This window comes from Zophobas morio, unplaced genomic scaffold (genome assembly GCF_036711695.1).
Source record: "Zophobas morio isolate AGI-343-1 ecotype UQ-CSIRO unplaced genomic scaffold, CSIRO_AGI_Zmor_V1 ptg000014l, whole genome shotgun sequence".
NCBI lineage: Eukaryota > Metazoa > Arthropoda > Insecta > Coleoptera > Tenebrionidae > Zophobas > Zophobas morio.
Window position 1 is genome coordinate 23,920,475 of NW_026972119.1, and position 21,273 is coordinate 23,941,747.

At 31.0% G+C, this 21,273-nt stretch overlaps 1 protein-coding gene across 1 annotated transcript; it reads right to left on the minus strand.

Moving 5' to 3' along the window:
- Positions 1 to 1,222: 1,222 nt before the first annotated feature.
- LOC135129047 (paired mesoderm homeobox protein 2-like) lies at positions 1,223 to 20,172 on the minus strand. Its single transcript, XM_064056126.1, has 3 exons — positions 19,807 to 20,172; positions 1,713 to 1,894; positions 1,223 to 1,654 (listed from the first exon to the last, which is right to left on the minus strand). Exons 1-3 carry the CDS (start codon positions 19,952 to 19,954, stop codon positions 1,250 to 1,252), a joined length of 735 nt encoding a protein of 244 aa, XP_063912196.1. The 5' UTR covers positions 19,955 to 20,172; the 3' UTR covers positions 1,223 to 1,249.
- Between the last annotated feature and the right edge of the window lie 1,101 nt (positions 20,173 to 21,273).

Genomic DNA, 21,273 nt, shown 5'->3' on the forward strand with positions numbered 1-21,273 from the left:
GTTTCGAAAGTGTCAAAATTTGGCCGAAATTTGAAGAAGGGGGACCATTGAAAAATTTTCACTTTTAAAAAAGTTGCCAAAAAATTGTGAAAAAATTCAGGGACGTAGATCTCGACATGCTGACTCAAAAAATATAGGGTGTTGATGGTCACGGAGCAATATTTTCGAAATAATCGGTAAGAAATGCAATTTTTGAAGAATTTTAAAATTTTTCGAGATTTCAACTGTCGATTTCGGAAAAACGGTTGCACTTATCAAAGAAACGATGCCGGAAGTGAGTTCTAGAGCTCGAAATCTACAAGAAAATATCTTTAGTTAAGTTTCGAAAATGTCAAAATTTGGCCGAAATTTGAAGAAGGGGGGACCATTGGAAAATTTTCACTTTTTAAAAAGTTGTCAAAAAATTGTGAAAAAATTGAGTGACGTAGATCTCGACATGCTGATTCCAAAAATATAGTGTGTTGATGGTCACGGAGCAACATTTTCGAAATAATCGGTAAGAAATGCGAATTTTTGAAGATTTCTAAAATTTTCGACATTTCAACGGTCGATTCCGGAAAAACGGTTGCACTTATCAAAGAAACGATGCCGGAAATGAGTTCTAGGGCTCGAAATCCACAAGAAAGTTTAATTTTTGAAAAAGTCGTTTAAAAATTCTCAAAAATTCGTATATAGATCTTGACGTGCTGATTCCAATAATAGAGCGTGTTTAGGGTCATTGAGCAATATTTTAGAAAAATTCGGAGAGAAATTAAAATGTTTTTTGAAATTTTTAAAAATTACGGTATTTCAATGGGCGATTCCAGAAAAACGGTAAGAATCATCGAAGAAATGAGGCCAGAAGTTCTTGCTCTGGGTACGCCAAATTGAAACACAGTTAGTAGTAGTCAAATAGTTTGAAAATTTATACAGGTATATACAGAGGAAGCGTGTCTTTGACCAATGATAATATTGAATCAAGAAATGTGTTTTTTGGGTTGCCTAAAATACAGGTCGTCAAAGTTTGCTAATGCATGGGGGCATTCGGAGTGAACATGTGACTGTGGTTTGGTTATAGTAATAAAACCTTAATTCTCTTGTCGTTCTTAAATTGTCATATAGTTATCCCAAAACAAAACAAAAAAAAAAAGATAAACAAAGCAACCTTCCATCTTATGTAATTATTTATTTTTCTTTTAGAAATATTAAAAACTAAAGTTAATTTACAAGTTAGTGAGTAGGTACAATACAGACTAAAGCTAGATTTCAACTACGGCGACAACGTAAAGTCCTGATGCCGATATCTCAACGAATTGACATCAAATCTGTTACACACAGAACTCGACGACATGTTCGTCGAGCAATAATTAAACGGATTACTAGAGAGAAAAGGGCACGTTTGTGCCGCCATGGGTGCGTTAAAATTGCTCGTGTACAAATCCGCTTGTCCATATTGCCCATGCGAACACTTCCAGGGCATAACGTACTGCAGATCCGCGGCGGTGTGTGGAGGGATCATGTTCTGGTGCGGAAATAGCGGCTTTTCCATGGCGTCGGAGCGCGGATTCAGTGTCGTAATGGACTTATTGCAAGACAGTTTGGTGGATGGGGTTTGCTGCAGGGTTAAGCTTCGTTCGTTTCTTCGAAATTTCGCTCGGCGGTTTTGAAACCATACCTAAAGAGATTTTTGGGTGATTTTGTTTGACAGGTGAGGTAATAAGGGTTTTGCTCACTTGGACTCTGGCTTCGCTAAGGCTGACTTTGGCTGCTAGGTCTTCTCGGACAAAAGCGTCGGGGTAGTGGGTTTTTTCGAAAACTTTTTCTAGGGCTGCTAGCTGGACTGTGGTGAAGGTTGTTCGGTTGCGTCTGGGTTTTTTGGTTTTTTCTTCGCTTCGGGAGTTTTCGGAAGTGGAGCCTGGAACAAAAATGGGTAATTTTGTAAATGTTATTAGTCGTTTATTTTCAAAATAAAGAAGTTCGAATTTTTTAAATAAACTAGGAGTATATTTTATGAATACCGAAAATGAAATTCCGTAAGAAATACTGGAAATTGAATAAACTGCATACTATAGTTCTTTGAAGTTCATACTAACAGACTTTTTTTGGGATTATTTTTAAAATATATGGTGTATCAAACGAAAGCTTACATGGATTTTGAAAAATATGAGAAAAATAGCAAGTTGCCAATTTAATCATCCTGTATAAAAAAGTTAAAATTTTTTACACGTGAATCAAGATAGCTAAAAAGTTTTTTAAAAATTTCACATTTCCATCTTTAAAAATGACGAACTAGTCAATTTGTAAATTTATGTGGTTCTGGTTACATTTTTTGAAAAAAATCCAAAAATCTATTATACTGGGAGTTTATAAATGTTTGTCCATCAAGTTGGTCCAGACAGTTGCTACAAGATCTATAATTTGTGGACACCTAGTATTATTTGTTATTTCCGAAAATGACTGAAAAATCGAGAAATTGAAATCGAAAATCGAAAAGCTGAAAATCCGAAAACCCGAAAATTCCAAATAAAACAAAAACTCGAAAATTCGAAAAATTGAACAATCGAATAATCGAAAATCGAAAAATCGAGAAGTCGAAAATTAAACATCCGAAAAATAACGAAAAATCGAAAAAAAACCGATGAATCATATATTTGAATGATCGAAAATCGAAAAACGGATAATTGAAAAACCGAAAAGTGGACAAATAGAAAAATTAAAAAATTGAAAACTGAAAGAATCTAAAATCAAAAAATCTAAAAATAGAAAAATCGAAAAACTGAGAAATGGAGAAGTCATTCGAAACATTCGAAAAATCTAATAAACGGAAATTTGAAAATTCAGAAAATCTAAAAATCGAAAAGCGAAAAATGGATTAATCGAAAAATGGAAACATTGAAAATTGGAAAAACTGAATAATCGAAAAATCAAGTCGAAAATCAAAAATTCTAAAAATCGAAAATCGAGATTTCGTAAAACTAAATCGAAAAATAAAAAAAATCGAAAAATCGATGAATGTTGGAAAAATCTAACAGGAAATTCAAAAATTCGAAAAATCTTAAAATTGAAAAGCGAAAAATCGATAATTCGGAAAATATGGAAAAACTGAAAATCGAATAATTGAAAAAACAAAAAATTGAAAAAATCAGTGAACCAAATATTCGAAAAATCGCAAAATGGATAAATCGAAAATCAAAAATTCGAAAAATCGAAAATGGAGATTTCGTATAATTGAGGATTCGAAAAATCGATGAATATTTAAAAAATCAACGGAAATTCGAAAATACGAAAAATTTTAAAATCGAGAGCGAAAACTCGATAAATCGAAAACTGGAAAAACTGAAAATGGAATAATTGAAAAAATAAAAAGTAGAAAAATAGAAAATATCAGTGATACCAAATTTTCGACAAATCGAAAAATCTAAAATTTGAAAAATTGAAAACTCGAAAAATCAAAAATTGAAAATTCGAAAATTCAAACAACTGCACAATCGAAAACCGAAAAATCGAGAAGTCGAAAAGCAAAAATTTGAAAAATCGAGATTTAGGAAAATTGATGAATCGAAAAATAGAAAAATCGAAAAATCGATGAATATTCGGAAAATCTAAAAATTGAAATTTCAAAAATCCGAAAACTCAAAAATCCGAAAATATTGAAAAATAAAAAAATCGAAAATTCGAAAAATTGGACAATCGGATAACCAAAAATCGAGAAGCCGAAAATTTGAGAAGTCGAAAATCAAAAAAACTCGAAAAATCGAAAATTGATAGGAAAATTGTAGAATCGAAGAACAGAAGAATCGAAAAATAGATGAACATTCGAAAAATCGAAAAATTGAAATATCAAAAATTCCAAAATTCAAAAAACTGAACAATTAAACATTCGAAAATTGAAAAATCGAGAAGTCGGAATGTAAAAAATCAAAAAAATCTAAAATGGAGATTTCGGAAAATTGAAGAATCGAAAAATAGAAAAATCGAAAAATTGATAAATATTCGAAAAATCTAAAAAACAGAAATTCGAAAAATCTTAAAATCGTAAAGCGAAAAAACCATAAATCAAAAAATGGAAGAACTGAAAATTTGTAAATTCGAAAAACTGACAAATTGAAAAATCGAGAAGTCGATAAATTGAGAAATCGAGAAATCGAGAAATCGAAAATTCGAACAATCGAAAAATAGAAGAATCAAAGAATCGAAGAATCGGAGAATCGAAGAATCGAAGAATCTAAAAATCGAAAATTCGAAAAGTCAAAAAAATCGATTAATCATATATTTGAAAATCGAAAATTCTAACAATCGAAAATGGAAAAACCGAAAATTGAATAACCGAAAAGTGGAAAAATAGAAAAATTCAAAAACTGAAAATTTGTAAATTTAAAAAATCTAAAATTCGAAAATCAAAAATAGAAAAATCAGTGAACCAAATATTCGAAAAATCAAAAAATCGATTATTCATATTCGAAAATCGATAATTCCAACAATCGAAAATCGAAAAACTGAAAAGTGGAAAAACAGAAAAATGAAAAATTGAAAATTTGTAAACTTGAAAATTCGAAAATTGAAAAATATAAAAATCAGTGAACCAAAAAAATTCGAACAATCGAAAATCGAAAAATCGAGAAGTCGTCAAAAATCGAAAATTTAAAAAATCGAAAATTGAGATGTCGGAAAACTGAAGAATCCAAAAATAGGAAAATCGAAAACAAGAAAATTGAAAATTCGAAAATTCAGGGAACTTAAGAACTGAACATTCAAAAACTGAAAAATCCAGAGGTCGAAAATCAAAAATTAGAAAAATCGAAAAATCAATGAATATTCGAAAAATCTAAAAAACAAATTCGAAACTTCGAAAAATCTTAAAATCGAAAAGCAAAAATCGAAAAATGGAAAATTGGAAATTCGAAAATTCAAAAAACTGACCAATCGAAAAATCGAGAAATCGAGAAATCAAGAAATCGAGAAAACGAGAAATCACGAAATCGAAAATTGGAATGACCGAAGAAGAAGAAATAATAAAAAAATCGAAGAATCGAAAAATCGATGAATCGAAGAATCGAAAAATCGAAAAATCAAGAAAATTGATGAATCATATATTCGAAAATCGAAAATTCCAACAATCGAAAATCGGAAAACCGAAAAGTGGAAAACAGAAAAATTGAAAAATTGTAAACTTGAAAAATCGAAAATTGGAAAATCGAAAAATAGAAGTCAGTAAACCAAATATTTGAAAAATCGAAAAATCGAAATATGTATTGACAAATTTGAAAAATCGGGAAAACGAAAATTGAAAATTCGAAAATTTAGGAATCTGAACAATTGAACATTGGAAAATTGAAAAATCCAGAAGTCGAAAATCAAAAGTTAGAAAAATCGAAATTCGAGATTTCGAAAGTTGGAGAATCAAAAATTGAAAAATCGAAAAATTTAAAAAACGGAAATTCGAAAAATCTTAAAATCGAAAAGGAAAGATCGATAAATCGAAAAATGGTAAAAATTGAAAATTCGAAAATTCGAAAAACTGACCAATCGAAAAATCGAGAAATCGAGAAAACGAGAAATCACGAAATCGAAAATTGGAATTACCGAAGAAGAAGAAATAATAGAAAAATCGAAGAATCGAAAAATCGATGAATCGAAGAATCGAAAAATCGAAAAATCAAGAAAATTGATGAATCATATATTCGAAAATCGAAAATTCCAACAATCGAAAATCGGAAAACCGAAAAGTGGAAAACAAAAATTGAAAAATTGTAAACTTGAAAAATCGAAAATTGGAAAATCGAAAAATAGAAGTCAGTGAACCAAATATTTGAAAAATCGAAAAATCGAAATATTGACAAATTTGAAAAATCTGAAGAACGAAAATTGAAAATTCGAAAATTTAGGAAACTGAACAATTGAACATTGGAAAATTGAAAAATCCAGAAGTCAAAAATCAAAAGTTAGAAAAATCGAAATTCGAGATTTTGAAAAGTTGAAGAATCAAAAATTGAAAAATCGAAAAATTTAAAAAACGGAAATTCGTAAAATCTTAAAATCGAAAAGCAAAAATCGAAAAATCGAAAAATGGTAAAAATTGAAAATTCGAAAATTCAAAAAACTGACCAATCGAAAAATCGAGAAATCGACAAATCGAGAAATTGGGAAAACGAGAAATCACGAAATCGAAAATTGGAATGATCGAAGAAGAAGAAACAATAGAAAAATCGAAGAATCGAAAAATCGATGAATCGAAGAATCGAAAAATCGAAAAATCAAGAAAATTGATGAATCATATATTCGAAAATCGAAAATTCCAACAATCGAAAATCGGAAAACCGAAAAGTGGAAAACAGAAAAATTGAAAAATTGTAAACTTGAAAAATCGAAAATTGGAAAATCGAAAAATAGAAGTCAGTGAACCAAATATTTGAAAAATCGAAAAATCGAAATATTGACAAATTTGAAAAATCTGAAGAACGAAAATTGAAAATTCGAAAATTTAGGAAACTGAACAATTGAACATTGGAAAATTGAAAAATCCAGAAGTCAAAAATCAAAAGTTAGAAAAATCGAAATTCGAGATTTCGAAAGTTGGAGAATCAAAAATTGAAAAATCGAAAAATTTAAAAAACGGAAATTCGAAAAATCTTAAAATCGAAAAGGAAAGATCGATAAATCGAAAAATGGTAAAAATTGAAAATTCGAAAATTCGAAAAACTGACCAATCGAAAAATCGAGAAATCGACAAATCGAGAAATCGAGAAAACGAGAAATCACGAAATCGAAAATTGGAATAACCGAAGAAGAGAAATAATAGAAGAGTCGAAAAATCAAAAAAATCGATGAATCATATATTTGAAAATTGAAAATTCTAATAATCGAAAATCGAAAAACCGAAAATTAAAAAACCGAAAACTGGAAAAATTCAAAAATTCAAAAATTGAAAACTTGAAAACTTGAAAACTCGAAAATTTGAAAATCAGTGAACTAAATATCCAAAAAATCCAAGAATCGGAAAACCAAAAAGTGGAAAAACAGAAAAATGGAAAATTGAAAACTTGTAAACTTGAAAAATCGAAAATTTGAAAATTGAAAAATAGAAAAGTCAGTGAACCAAATATTGAAAAATCGAAAAACCAAAAAATCGAAAATTCGAAAATTCACAAAACTGAACAATGGGACAATCGAAATCGAAAAATCGAGAAATCTTCAAAAATAAAAAAATTGAAAAATCGATAAAACGAAAATTGAAAATTCAAAAATTTAGAAAACTGAACAATTGAACATTGAAAAATCGAAAAATCCAGAAGTCAAAAATCAAAAGTTAGAAAAATCGAAATTCGAGATTTCGAAAAGTTGAAGAATCAAAAATTGAAAAAACGGAAATTAAAAAAATCTTAAAATCGAAAAGCAAAAATCGATAAATCGAAAAATGGTAAAAATTGAAAATTCGAAATTTCGAAAAACTGACCAATAGAAAAATCGAGAAATCGAGAAAACGAGAAATCGAGAAATCGAAAATTGCAATAACCGAAGAAGAAGAAATAATAGAAGAATCGAAGAATCGAAAAATCGATGAACCGAAGAATCGAAAAATCAAAAAATCGAAAAATCCAAATATCGAAAATTCGAAAAATCAAAAAAATCGAGAAATATATATTCGAAAACCGAAAATTCCAACAATCTGGAATCGAAAAGCAGAAAATAAAAAATTTGAAAAATCGAAAATTCGAAGATCGATAAACGGAAAATCAGTGAACTATTCGAAAAATTGTAAAATCGAAAAATCGATAATTGGAAAATTCAAGAAAATGAACAATCGAACAATCGAAAAATCGATAAATCGAAAATCAAAAATTTGGAAAATCGAAAATCGAGATTTCGGAAAATTGAAGAATCCATAAATAGAAAAATCTAATACTCGATGAATATTCGAAAAATCTGAAAAACTTTTGTTTAAATTAGAAAAATTTTAAAATCGAAAAGCGGAAAATCGATAAATATTCGAAAAATCTAAAAAACAGAAATTCGAAAATTCGAAAACTCTTAAAATCGAAAAGCAAAAATTGATAAATCGAATAATGGAACTGGAAATCGAATAATAAAAAAAAACAGAAAAAAAACAGTGAACCAAATATTCGAGAAATCGAGAAATCGAGAAACTGAGAAATCACGAAATCGAGAAATCCAGTAGTAAATGATAAATCGGTTAATCAAAAAATAGAAGAATTGAAGAATTGGGTCGACGAATCGAGAAATCGAGGAGTCGAAGAATCGAGTAATCGAATAATCGAAAAATCTAAAAATCAAAAATGTCGATGAATCATATACATATTTGAAAAATCGAAAATTCGAACAATCGAAAAACCGAAAAATGGAAAAATTGAAAAATCGAGCAATTGAAAACCGAAAAATTTCAAGAAAATGGGAATAACGTGGCAACATCGCAACGGAACTTCGAAAATAAACTGGGGTTGCAAAGCTTAAGAAAGATTCAATTAAATATGTCAAAATAAATATATAGGGTGTTTCATTAAAAAAAAAAACTAATTTGTGTGTTACACTTTAAAATCAGAGCACAAACAGATTAGATGTGTAGGAATTTTTGAATATCATAAAACAACACTATTTTCAATTTTACAGAGTGTTCTGTATTTATAGTAAAGCAAAGATTTACAATAACAGCAGTAGAATAGCATACGGAGTGTTCATAAAAAATCATAAATAAACTGAAAAATCATCGAAATTATCACTATTAGGTATAGCAAATGCTTAACACGAGAAAAATAAACAATCGAATAAAAAGTTTGGCTGTGATGTTTTGATAATCTTTAATGTCAAAGAAATTCAGGAAAAATGAAATCAATTGACAACGTCGCTTTGGATAATAAAGTGTGTTTGTTGGTTGTTGATTTTTTATCAGCTTTAATAGTAAATTAATAGTAAGTACATCAAGAAACTTAAGCTTATTGATTCACCCTATAGATATGTTTTAATAATAATAGTTCTCATTAAATACGTCGAAAAATATGTAAAAAACATATTTTCGGTATCAATAATTAAAAACTTCTCATCACATTCAAGTTTGTGTATAAATCTTGCTCAGAAAGTGCACTTGTGTGCCGTCCATTTGGAACTATTTATTGCTGACTGTGGCAATGAAACGATTCCGCGTAATTTTACTCTCGTTGTAAAATTTTACAATTATATCAAGTGCGAAACGGCAGGAACTACATTTTGACTATTTAGTGACAAAAGCCAACAACTGCAACGCTCCGTCTCTTCGCTAGTAGAACACGCTAATAAAGTCACTTTTCCCGGTAAATTACGACGTCCCCCGAAAACAAATCTTAACGGTTATTTTATCTGCATTTAATTTACATGTTGAATGTGTCCCCCGCAATAAAATGAATCACGTTTGATAGTTTAATGACTTAGTGCTTCCAAGAAGTTTATTTTCGATGGGATCCCATTTTCCTCGCGATTGGGAGGTTCATCCTCACAAACGAAATTTGGCCGATTTCGCTCGGAGAGAATGCAGCTGAAAGCTGTCTGAAATATCGGATTACGTTGCAACAAGCAGCTCATTGAGATAGACAGAGAAGTCTTTGATCTGTCCTTTGATCCCCAAGTTTGAGATATTCCGGTCGGACGCACCGGTCCGCGTTCATCATTTCTAATTACATGATGCATTGCGTTTAAAATGATTCTGTTTAAACGCATCGCACACACACATGTCCCTAACTAACTAAGTTTAACTTGCCGATTTTATCGCAATCATTGCCAAATAGAATACAAACATCCGTTCGCACGCAGACCTTGGGGCACAGCTATTTTTAATTACTATCTTTTTTTCGATGATTGAAATGCGGGATTTACAGGATTCATTAACTGCCGGGGCGTATGATCGATGAATGGACTCGTTTGTGCGAAAAGTGATGGAAAAGTCCGCTTTTCAGGAGCACTTTTCGGGATATTACGCAAGAAATTGCGGAGCTTAACAGTAATTTTATTTCAGTTTCGGTTTGACGGAAAACCGAGTTTTAATGGAAGGCTAGATTTTGTTTCCTTGACATTTACAAAAAGAATTATGTTTGGTTGAGTCGCCAATTATGGATTTTTTCGCCGTTTTAGAAGTCGTAGAATACGAAAGTGGCAGTTTCTCTCTTAGTAGCTTTATCCAACAAATGACCTCTGAACAATCGAACTCGATTCATTTGAAATTAAAATTTATTTATTCGTCCCCTCAAAAAAATCGTTACATTATCTGTTAGCAACTAAACCTTATTTTAAATTCCTCTGTTTTAACTATACATGTAGAAAATAAAATGGTAAATAAAAACTTAAATTAAAATTGTCTAAAAACATGTTTGTATTTTTTAGCAATGCAATCACAGGATGTCCTTAAAATTTTCTCTAGATTCTAGAAATCCAATTACTTTATAATTAGTGTTACATTGTACACCATTTCATTTTAAGATATTATTAAAAAAGTGGCATCAATTTTTTTATAACTGTATTGAGTTTCAGGTCAGGTCAGGTCAGGTCAAGCTTTGTTTCCTGTAGATTTAAAGTTAGTCTTTAAAAATGAGTTTAAATTTGAATCAGATATAATATTTTTAAATTTGCGAATTTGATTTATTTTTTATGAGAACCCCTATAACTTAAAATAAGGTTTGTGTGGACTGTTATGTTTAACTTCGAGTGTTTATGTTTATGCATCGAAAGAATGCGATTATTAAGCACGTACCAACTTGTCTTCTCGAAACAGAGGAGGCGACTAAAATTATTAATTAGGTTACAATGGAGTAAAACCTTCTAACCATTATTTTGGGTAAATATATAGCTTGTATTATTATTTTTCGATTAATAATTACAGCCGCGCCCAATATTACTATCTTCTAAAATTTTCGAGAAAATGGGATCCATCGAGCCAGACAAGACATAAGAAATCCTCGATATTCTTTCAAATTACTTGAAAAACAAGATAAGGGATCCCCAAGATTCTTTCAAACTACTTCAAAAACAGAAAAGACGATGGGTTCCCTAGTTTTTTTCAAATTACTTCAAAAACAGGAAAAAGAATCCCCAAGATTCTTTTAAACTACTTCAAAAACAAAACAAAAGGGGTTACCGAGATTCTTTCAAATTACTTTAAAAACAAGACAAGGGAGCCCAAGATTCTTTCCAACTACTTCAAAAACAGTACAAAAGGGATCCCCGATATTCTTTCAAATTATTTTAAAAATAAAACCCACTTGAGGTCCCCGAGATTCTTTTAAACTAAGTACTTCAAAAACCAGACATAAGGAATCCCCGAGATTCTTTCAAATCACTTGTAAAACAAGACCAGGGATCCACGAGATTCTTTCAAACTACTTGAAAAACGAAGCATAAGTTATTAAATTACCTCAATAACAAAACACAGAAAGATCCTGAGACTCTTACAAATTACTTAGTTCAAAAATCAGACAAAAGGAGTCCTTGAGATTCTTTCAAATTTCTTCAAAAATAAGACCCGCATAAGGTCCCCGAGATTCTTTTAAACTACTTCAAAAATTAAACACAAGGGGTTACCGAGATTCTTTCAAATTACTTTAAAAACAAGACAAGGGATCCTCAAGATTTTTTCAAACTACTTCTGATGCAAAACATAAATAATCCCCGAGATGCTATCAAACTACTTCAAAAACCAGACACAATTTCAAAAACAAGAAAGATTCTTTCAAGCTACTTCAATAACAAAACAAAAAGAATCCCCGAGATTTTTTCAAATTACTTCAAAAGCAAGCCCCATATGAGGTCCCTGAGATTCTTTTAAACTACTTGAAAAACCAGACATAACGAATCCTCGAAATTCTTTTAAACTACTTGAAAAATAAGACTCATAGGGGGTCTTCGAGATTCTTCCAAACTACTTCAAAAACAAAGCATAAGGGGTTCTGGAGATACTTTCAAACTACTTCAAAAACCAGACACAAGGAGTGTACCCAGATTTTTTCAAATTACTTCAAAAACAAGAAAGGGACCCCAAGATTTCATAAAACTGCTTCAAAAACCAGACACAAGGGGTCCCCTGAAATTCTTTCAAATTACTTCAAAAACCAGAAAGAAACTCCAAGATTCTGTCAAACTACTTCAAAAACCAGAGACAAGGATACAAATTACTTTATATACATGATATACATGAGGTCTCCAATATTCTTTCAAACAAATTCAAAGACAAAACACTTTTCAAATTATGTACTTCAAAAACAAAATAAAGGGAGTCCCCGAGATTCTTTCAAACTATTTCAAAAACAAGACTCTGTGGTCCCCGAGATTTTATCAAATTACCTTATTTTCCCTCTCTAGTTTTATTTAATGTAAGTATTATAAGATTTCGATAAGTTTAATTTTTGAAACTAAAATTACAGAAAACTTGAAAAACCGAAAATCGAAAAATCGAAAAATCGAATATTCGAAAATCGATAACTGAAAATTGAAAAAACTGAGGTCCCTGAGATTATTTTAAACTGCTTGAAAAACCAGACATAAGGAATCCTCGAAATTCTTTTAAACTACTTGAAAAATAAGACTCATAGGGGGTCTTCGAGATTTTTTCAAACTACTTACAAAAAAAATCACAAAAGGTGCTCGAGATTCTCTCAAAAACAACATCCACATGAAGTCCCTGAGATTCTTATAAATGACTTCAAAAACCAGACATAAGGCGTGTCCCATATTTTTTTGAATTACATAATTACAAAAAAAAAGAAAGGGACCCTAAGATTCTAGCAAACTACTTCAAAAACCAGACACAAGTGGTCCCCTGAGATTCTTTCAATTTATTTCAAAAACAAGACCCACATGAGTTCCCTGAGTTTCTTGAAACTACTTCAAAAACCAGACATAAGTAATCCTAGAGATACTTTCAAACTACTTCAAAAACCAGAAGCAAGGAGTGTCCCAAATTCTTTCAAATTACTTCAAAAACAAGAAAGAGACCCCAAGATTTTGTCAATCTACTTCAAAAACAAAACAACATGGGTCCCCGAGAATGTTTCAGATTACTTCAAGAACAAAACCCACCTGAGATCCCCTAGATTCTTTCAAACTACTTCAAAAACAATACAAAAGGGGTCAACGAGATCCTTTCAATTTAATTCAGAAACAAAACCCACATGAGGTCCCTGATATTCTTTTAAACTAAGTACTTCAAAAACTAGACATAAGAAATTCTCGAGATTCTTTCAAATTACTTTAAAAACAAGACAAGGAATCCAAAGAATCTTTCAAACCACTTCAAAAACAAAAAAACAAGGGGATCCCGAGTTTTTTTTCAAATGTCTTACTTAAAAAATAAAACCCACATCATGTATCCGACATTCTTTTAAACTAAGTACTTCAAAAACCATACATAAGGACTCCCCGAGATTCTTTCAAATTACTTGTAAAACAAGACCAGGGATCCCCGAAATTCTTTCAGACTGCTTGAAACACAAAGCATAAGGGGTCCTGGACGTACTTTCAAACTACTTCAAAAACCAGACGTAAGGAGTCTCCCAGATTCATTCAAATTACATCTAAAACAAGAAAGGGATCTGGAAGATTCTTTCAAATTATTTTAAAAACAAGATCCACATGAGGACTCAAATATTCTTTCAAACAACTTCAAAGACAAAACATAGAAAGATCCCGAGATTTTTTGGAATTACGTATTTCAAAAACCAGGCACAGAAGGTTCCCGAATTTTTTTTAAATTATGTACTCCAAGAACTAGGTACAAGGAAAACAAGACCCTGTGGTCCCCGAGATTCAGATTACCTTATTTTCCTCTTCTAGTCTTATTTTATGTATTGTTAGATTTCGTATACATAACTTTAATTTTTGAAACTAAAATTACAGAGTGATTTTTCAAAGAAACAAAAAATAGAAAGGAAAAGAAATAAATGACAAATGTAGCGGTATTCTAGATTTAGTTTCTAGTAGAAAATGAAATTACACCATCAACTTCTAAAAATCAGATAGTTTCTAAATAATTTATAAGACTTCAGAATTATATCACCAAACAACACAAGATTTCTTCTATTTCTTGAGTTTTTAATCTGTTTGTTGTATTATTTGAGAAATGAATTTGGTATACACCAGATTTGTGGCATAAATTAATCTTTAATAATTAAGTCCAAGGCGACGCAGTCCGCACAGAAACGGATAACATGAAACATGTTTAAAACAGACAATGAAAAGGACAAAATGTTATCAGACGTGCTTAACTTCGAGTGTTTATGTTTATGCAACGAAAAAATCAGATCACGGGACTCCTAAATTCTTTCAAATTACTCCAGTGGAATCCTCGAGATTTTTTCAAATTACTTCAAAAACAAAACAAAAAATTCCCGGAATTTTTTCAAACAACTTCAAAAACAAAATAAAGGAAGTTCCCGAGATTCTTTAAACTACTTCCAAAATAAAACACGAGGAGTCTCTGAGATTCTTTCAAATTACTTAAAAAATGAGACCCATATGAGGTCCCCCAGATTCTTTAAAACTACTTCAAAAATTAAACACAAAGGGTTACCGAGATTCTTTCAAATTACTTTAAAAACAAAAGCAGCCCCCGAGATTCTTTCAAACTACTTCAAATACAAAACATGAAGGATCCCCGAGATGCTTTCAAACTAGTTCAAAAACCAAATAAATTGTGTCCTCGAGGTTCTTTCAAGTTATTTCAAAAACAAGAAATGTATCCCCAAGATTTTTTCAGACTACTTCAAAAACCAAACAAAAGGGGTCCCCGAGATATTTTCAAATTACTTCAAAAGCAAACCGAACATGACGTCACTGAGATTCTTTTAAACTACTTGAAAAACCAGACATACGGAATCCTCGAGATTCTTTTACACTACTTGAAAAACAAGACAAAGGATTCCCGAGTTTCTTTCAAACTACTTCAAAAATCAGACACAAGGAGTATCCCAGATTTTTTTAAATTACTTCAAACACAAGACCCATATGAGTTCCCTGAGATTATTTTAAATTACTTCAAAAACCAGACATAAGGAATCCTTAAGATTGTTTCACAGTACTTGAAAAACAAGACAAGGAATCTCCTAGATTTTTTCAAACTACTTCAAAAACCAGACACAAGGAGTGTCCCAAATTCTTTCAAATTACTTCAACAACAAGAAAGGGACCCCAAGATTATATCAAACTACTTCAAATACCTTACACAAGTGCTCCCCTGAGATTTTTTCAAAATTACTTCAAAAACAAGCATAAGTTCCCTTTGATTCGTTTAAACTACTTCAAAAACCAGACATAAGGAATCCTCGAGATTCTTTCAAATTACTTAAAAAACAAAGCATAAGTGGTCCTGGAGATATTTTCAAACTACTTCAAAAACAAGACCCACATGAGATCCCTGAGATTCTTTCAAACTACTTCAAAAACAAAACACAAGGGTCCCCGAGATTCTTTCAAATGATTTCAAAAACAAGACCTACATGATAGGTCCTCGAGATTTTTTTAAACTACTTCAAAAATCAGACATAAGGAGTCCTTGAGATTCTTTGAAACTACTTCAAAAACAAAACTTACAAGGAGTCTCCAAGATTCTTTCAAATGACTTCAGGAACAATACCCACATGAGGTTCCCGAGATTCTTTTAAACTACTTTAAAAACCAGACATAAGGAATCCTCGAGATCCTATCAAATTACCTTACTTTCCATCTTTAGTCTTATTTAATGTATTATGAGATTTCGTATCCATAACTTTAATTTTTGAAACAAAAATTACAGAAAACTTGAAAAATCTAAAAATCGAAAAATCGAGAAATGGAGAAGTCGCGAAGATGAGAAATCGAAAAATCGAGAAATCGGGCCATCGAGGTCTCGAAAAATGGAAAATTCGAATAATCGAAAAATAGAAGAACCAAAGCATTGAAGAATCGAAGAATTTAAAAAACAAAGAATGGAAAAATCTATCAAAAAAATCGAAAACTTGAAAAATCAAAAAAATCGATGAATCAATCTCGGAAAATCGAATATTCGAAGAATGGAAAATCGAAAAACGGAAAAAACTTAAAAAGTTGAAAAATTGACATTTGAAAAATTGGAAAATCCAGCAACTGAAAACCGAAAAATCGAGAATTCATTCCACTGATAAAAAAGAAAATTGGAATAACGTGGCAACGTCGCATCGGAACTTCGGTGGTTGCAAAGCCTAAGAAGAAGTCAATCAAATATGTCAAAATATGTATATAGGGTGTTTCATTAAAAAAAACTAATTTGCGTGTGACACTTTAAAACAGTATCAATACACAGAAAGATCCTGAGAATCTTTCGAATTACATAATTATTTGAAAAACAGTGGTTTCTGAGATTCTTCTAAATTACTGCAAAAACCAGACATAAGAAACCCTCGAGATTCTTTCAAGTTACTTGAAAAACAAGACAAGGGATCCCCGAGATTATTTCAAACTACTTCGAAAACAAAGCATAAGAGGTTCTGGAGATACTTTCAAACTACTTCAAAAACCAGACACAAAAACACAAATTACTTTATAAACAAGATCCACATAAAGTGTCCAATATTTCTTAAACAACTTCAAAAACAAAACATAGAAAGATCCGGAGATTCTTTCAAATTACTTCAAAAACAAGACCTGCATGAGGTCCCTGAGATTTTTTCAAACTACTTCAAAAACAAGGCATGAGGGGGTCGTGGAGATACTTTCAAACTACTTGAAAAATCAGATACAAGGAGTGTCCCAGACTCTTTCAAATTACTTCAAAAACAAAACCCACATGAGCTCCCTGAGATTCTTTTAAACTACTTCAAAAACCAGACATAAGGAATCCTCGGGACTCTTTCTCACTAGTTGAAAAAAAAAAGACAAGGGATCTCCGAGATTCTTTCAAACAATTTCAAAAATAAAGTATAAGGGGTTCTGGAGATATTTTCAAACTATTTCAAAAACCAGACACAAGGAGTGTTCCAGATTCTTTCCAACTAACTACTTCAAAAACAAAGCATAAGGTGTCCTGGAGATACTTTCAAACTACTTCAAAAACCAGACACCAGGACACAAATTACTTTATAAACATGATCCACATGAAGTTTCCAATAATCTTTCAAACAACTTTAAATATAAAAAGCAGAAAGATCCCGAGATTCTTTGAAATTACTTCAAGAGTCCTCGAAATAGTTTCAAAATACTTCAAAAACAAAGCACAAATGGTACTTATTGCCTTATTTTTCTCCTATAGTCTTATTTTATGTATTATAAGATTTCGTATACATAACTAATTTTTGAAACTAAAATAACAGAAAACTTGAAAAATCTAAAATTGAAAACTCGAGAAATAGAGAAGTCGCGAAAACGAGAAATGGAGAAATCGAGAAATCAATCGGGACATCGAGATCTCGAAAAATCCAAAATTTAAAAAAAATCGATGAACCATATTCTAAAAATCAAATATTCAAAGAATCGAAAATCGAAAAACCGAAAATTGAAAAACCTAAAAGTCGAAAAATCAAAAAAGAAAAAACTTGAAAAGTTGAAAAATCGACAATCTAAAAATTGAAAAATCAAGCAATTGAAAACTGAAAAATCGAAAATTCATTCCATTACTAAAATAAGTATTTCAAGAAAATTGGAATAACGTGGCAACGTCGCATCGAAACTTCGAAAATAAACTATGGTTGCAAAGCCTACGAAGAAGTCATTTAAATATGTCAAAATATATAGGGTGTTTCATAAAAAAAAAACTAATTTGCCTGTTACACTTTAAAACAGTATTAATTAATACGCAGAAAGATCCTGAGATTCTTTTGAATTACATAATTATTTCAAAAACCAGTGGTTCCTCAGATTCTTTCAAATTACTTAAAAAATAAGACCCACATAAGGTCCCCGAGATTCTTTTAAATTACTACCAAAACCAGACATAAGAAACCCTCGAGATTCTTTCAAGTTACTTGAAAAACAGACAAGGGATCCCCGAGATTTTTTCAAACTACTTCAAAAACAAACCATAAGGGCTCCTGGAGATACTTTCAAACTACTTCAAAAACCAGACACGAAAACACAAATTACTTTATAAACAAGATCCACATGATGTTTCTAATATTCTTTCAAATAACTTCAAAAATAAAACACAGAAACATCCCGAGATTCTTTCAAATTACTTCAAAAACAAGACCCACAGAGGGTCCTTGAGATTCTTTTTCAAACTACTTCAAAAACAAAACACAAGGGTCTCCGAAGCTTCTTTCAAATGACTTCAAAAACAAGACCTACATGAGGTTCCCGAGAAGGACCCGAGAAGAAAATTACAGCGTGATTTTTTTATGTAACTTTTTTTTGGAAAATGTGGAAAATCTAAAAGAAAAACTAAGTGGCAAAGTAACGGTTATTTTTAAAATGCAATTACACTATCAAACACGTCTAAAAACCAGATAACTTCTAAATAATTTTCAAGATTGCAGAATTCTGTCACCAAACAACATAATATTTCTTCTATTTCTAGAGTTTTTAATGTGTTTGTTGTATCATTTCAGAAATGAGTTAAAATTTTGTGTACGCCAGATTTGTAACATTACTGCATTTTCAAATTTTCGAGAAAATGGAATAAACCTAAAAAATTATACCCATTAGATTATGTATTACAAAAATTAATGAAGACGCAATTTAGTTTATTTGCGAAAATCTAGTCGTCTACGGTGGTAAATTAAGACGGATTCATAAACCACAAGTATAGGGATATGTTATTTGATAAAATTTAGTCAAATTTTGTTAGCGCTGTATCATCTACACGAGATTCTTAACATTGTCTCAAATATTTGTTGTTCATTTCTGTGAATAAACAAAAATCAAAAAGGACACAAGAATTCAGTTTGGAACTAAAATATAATGACGTAATCACGAAAATTATTAAATAAATCTGTTTTTAAATTAATGCTCTGATAACTATTTCTGCAATAAGGTGAAATGGTAGTGTTTTACGCACTAGACGCGAAGTTGTCCAAGCGCACGTAATACAAACAAGATTTTTTCTACAACGCTCCAAAATTTAATTTCAAAATCTAATTGGTAGTGACACTTCTGTTGACAATATTTAGAATTATTGTCCAATTTCTAGGAAGCCACTGGTCTGATAATGATAATACATTGTTTATAAACAAAAAAAAGTGCCGATTGTGGTGTTGATGCAGTTTCGTGTATTATCCGATCAAAGAAATAACGGAAAATAATAATATATAAATCTGTATATATGACTCTGAAATCCCGTCGGACATTGAACAACCAGCTGATGGAATTGAATATAAAATCATAGAAAAAGAAGAACTAAAACCATATTTTGGAATTGACCATTTAAAAAATTATGTTATTAAAACAAAAAAAAATCTCAACTGTTTTCTTTGTTTTCAGAGCTTTTTTTTCAGAATTGAACTCTCATAAAAAATTAAAAATTACTACATATTTTTAAAACTAAAAATTTTCTTTAGGTTCTAGGGCCATGTAAAAAAAATAGCTTCGTTATTATGACTGAAGCCGAGTTTATTACACCATCAGTTAATTTTTTAAGTAAATTTGTCCGTTCTATTAAAATAAGCTATTTGTATTTATTTTAACTTTTTGGTTAACATATCGTAGTCACTGATTAATATGCCTTCAAGTACGTTAGTGATAGGTTGGTATACAGATCTAACTGCAGATTTGTTTTACATGGAACTATTTTCAACTATTTTTGTTTATGTTCGTTATCGGAATGTTCCGAACATTCGTAAACACTCATCCTCGATTATTTCAATCCCATATTCAGCCACAATTTTCCTCACTAAACTATCACAAACTCACCTTCGTTCGATTCGTCCGAACTTCTCCTCTTTTGTCCCAGCCTCAGCAAACTCGTCACTGAAAATTGCCTCGTATTGTTCGTACTCAGTCTTCCGCTGTAGTCCGACGCTGCCGCCAAATTCGTCAACTGTTCGTCGTATCCAAACATTTTTAAATCGCCGCTTCAAAAATCGAACCCACAATTCAAAAAAAAATCAAATTTCCAGCCCGAAAATAAACGTCAAGACCCATTTCGAGTGCTCTACGTTTCAATTAGCGATCGCACTATTCCCGTAATCCCGCTAATTTGACACCGACTCAAATTGAAATTAATGTTTGTTTATGAATGCGCTAATCTAATAATGCGACCACTAGGATACAACTAACGGGAAACTGGCAGGAGCTTTTAGATCTGAAACATTTCTTAGTGACGTCTCGTGCCATCCCCACCCAAATGACTTAATTTAAAAGGGGGCGGATTTAAGCCGAAATGGTATAAGATGTTAAGTGGCGCCCCAATCATTTACTCAAATTATGGCTGCGGTAATTGGGGATAATGGTGTTGACGTTTCGGATTCTGCAGGAAGCGAATTCCTGTTTAAACGGCCATATATCGTTTTTATTGCCCGTGAAAATTATAGGATTATGACTTAATTAGCGGGCTTTTTCTGGGGGGTTTCCCATGATTGCGAAAGTGGCGGTTTTCTAGGATTTCCGATGGACTTTTTGCGAGATGGTTAATTGAGGATATGTAGAAAGCGTAATTATGCGTTTATGGTGCAGTCGCGGTGGATTTATTGTACACTATATTTAGTTCCTGTTGAGAGTGAAATTTCATTATTTTTCATATTTTTGGGGCTTAACTTTTAAATTATTCAAAGTTTTATAATGAAATAATTATTTGTAAATTTTTATTTTTGCATTTTTCGATTTACTGGATTACATTTTTTGAAATTTTATAGATAGTGACTGTTTACGTCTGAAATCTGAAACTTCATTTATCACGGACATATCTGACATGTAAATAGCAACTTCAGGAGTTCCGTCAGGGTCAAATCTTGGGCTGCTACTTTTTTTGCTTTTCATTAACGATATCACTGAAATAATTTCATCTAACAATGAGTTCTTCGCCTCTATTAGAGACTACATTTATTTACAACAAAACGACAAAAAGTCCTTAAAAGAGCGACTAAAAAAGGGCTATAAAAAGGGAGAAAAAAGATGACAAAAAAAAACGAGAGAAAAAAAATCGCAGTGAAAAAAGGCATCAAAAAAGGCGACAAATGCATAAAAATAGGACTGAAAGAAAGGGAAAAAAGACCACAAAAAAGGGACTAAACTAAAACAAAACTTCGTTAAAAATATTAAGAAAAGATGATCAAAAAGTGACAAAATAATCACTTTTTGTCACTTTTTGATCATCTTTTCTTAATATTTTTACATGTGCTTTAAAAATAGCGAAAAACGGCAACAAAAAAAAAGGAGGAA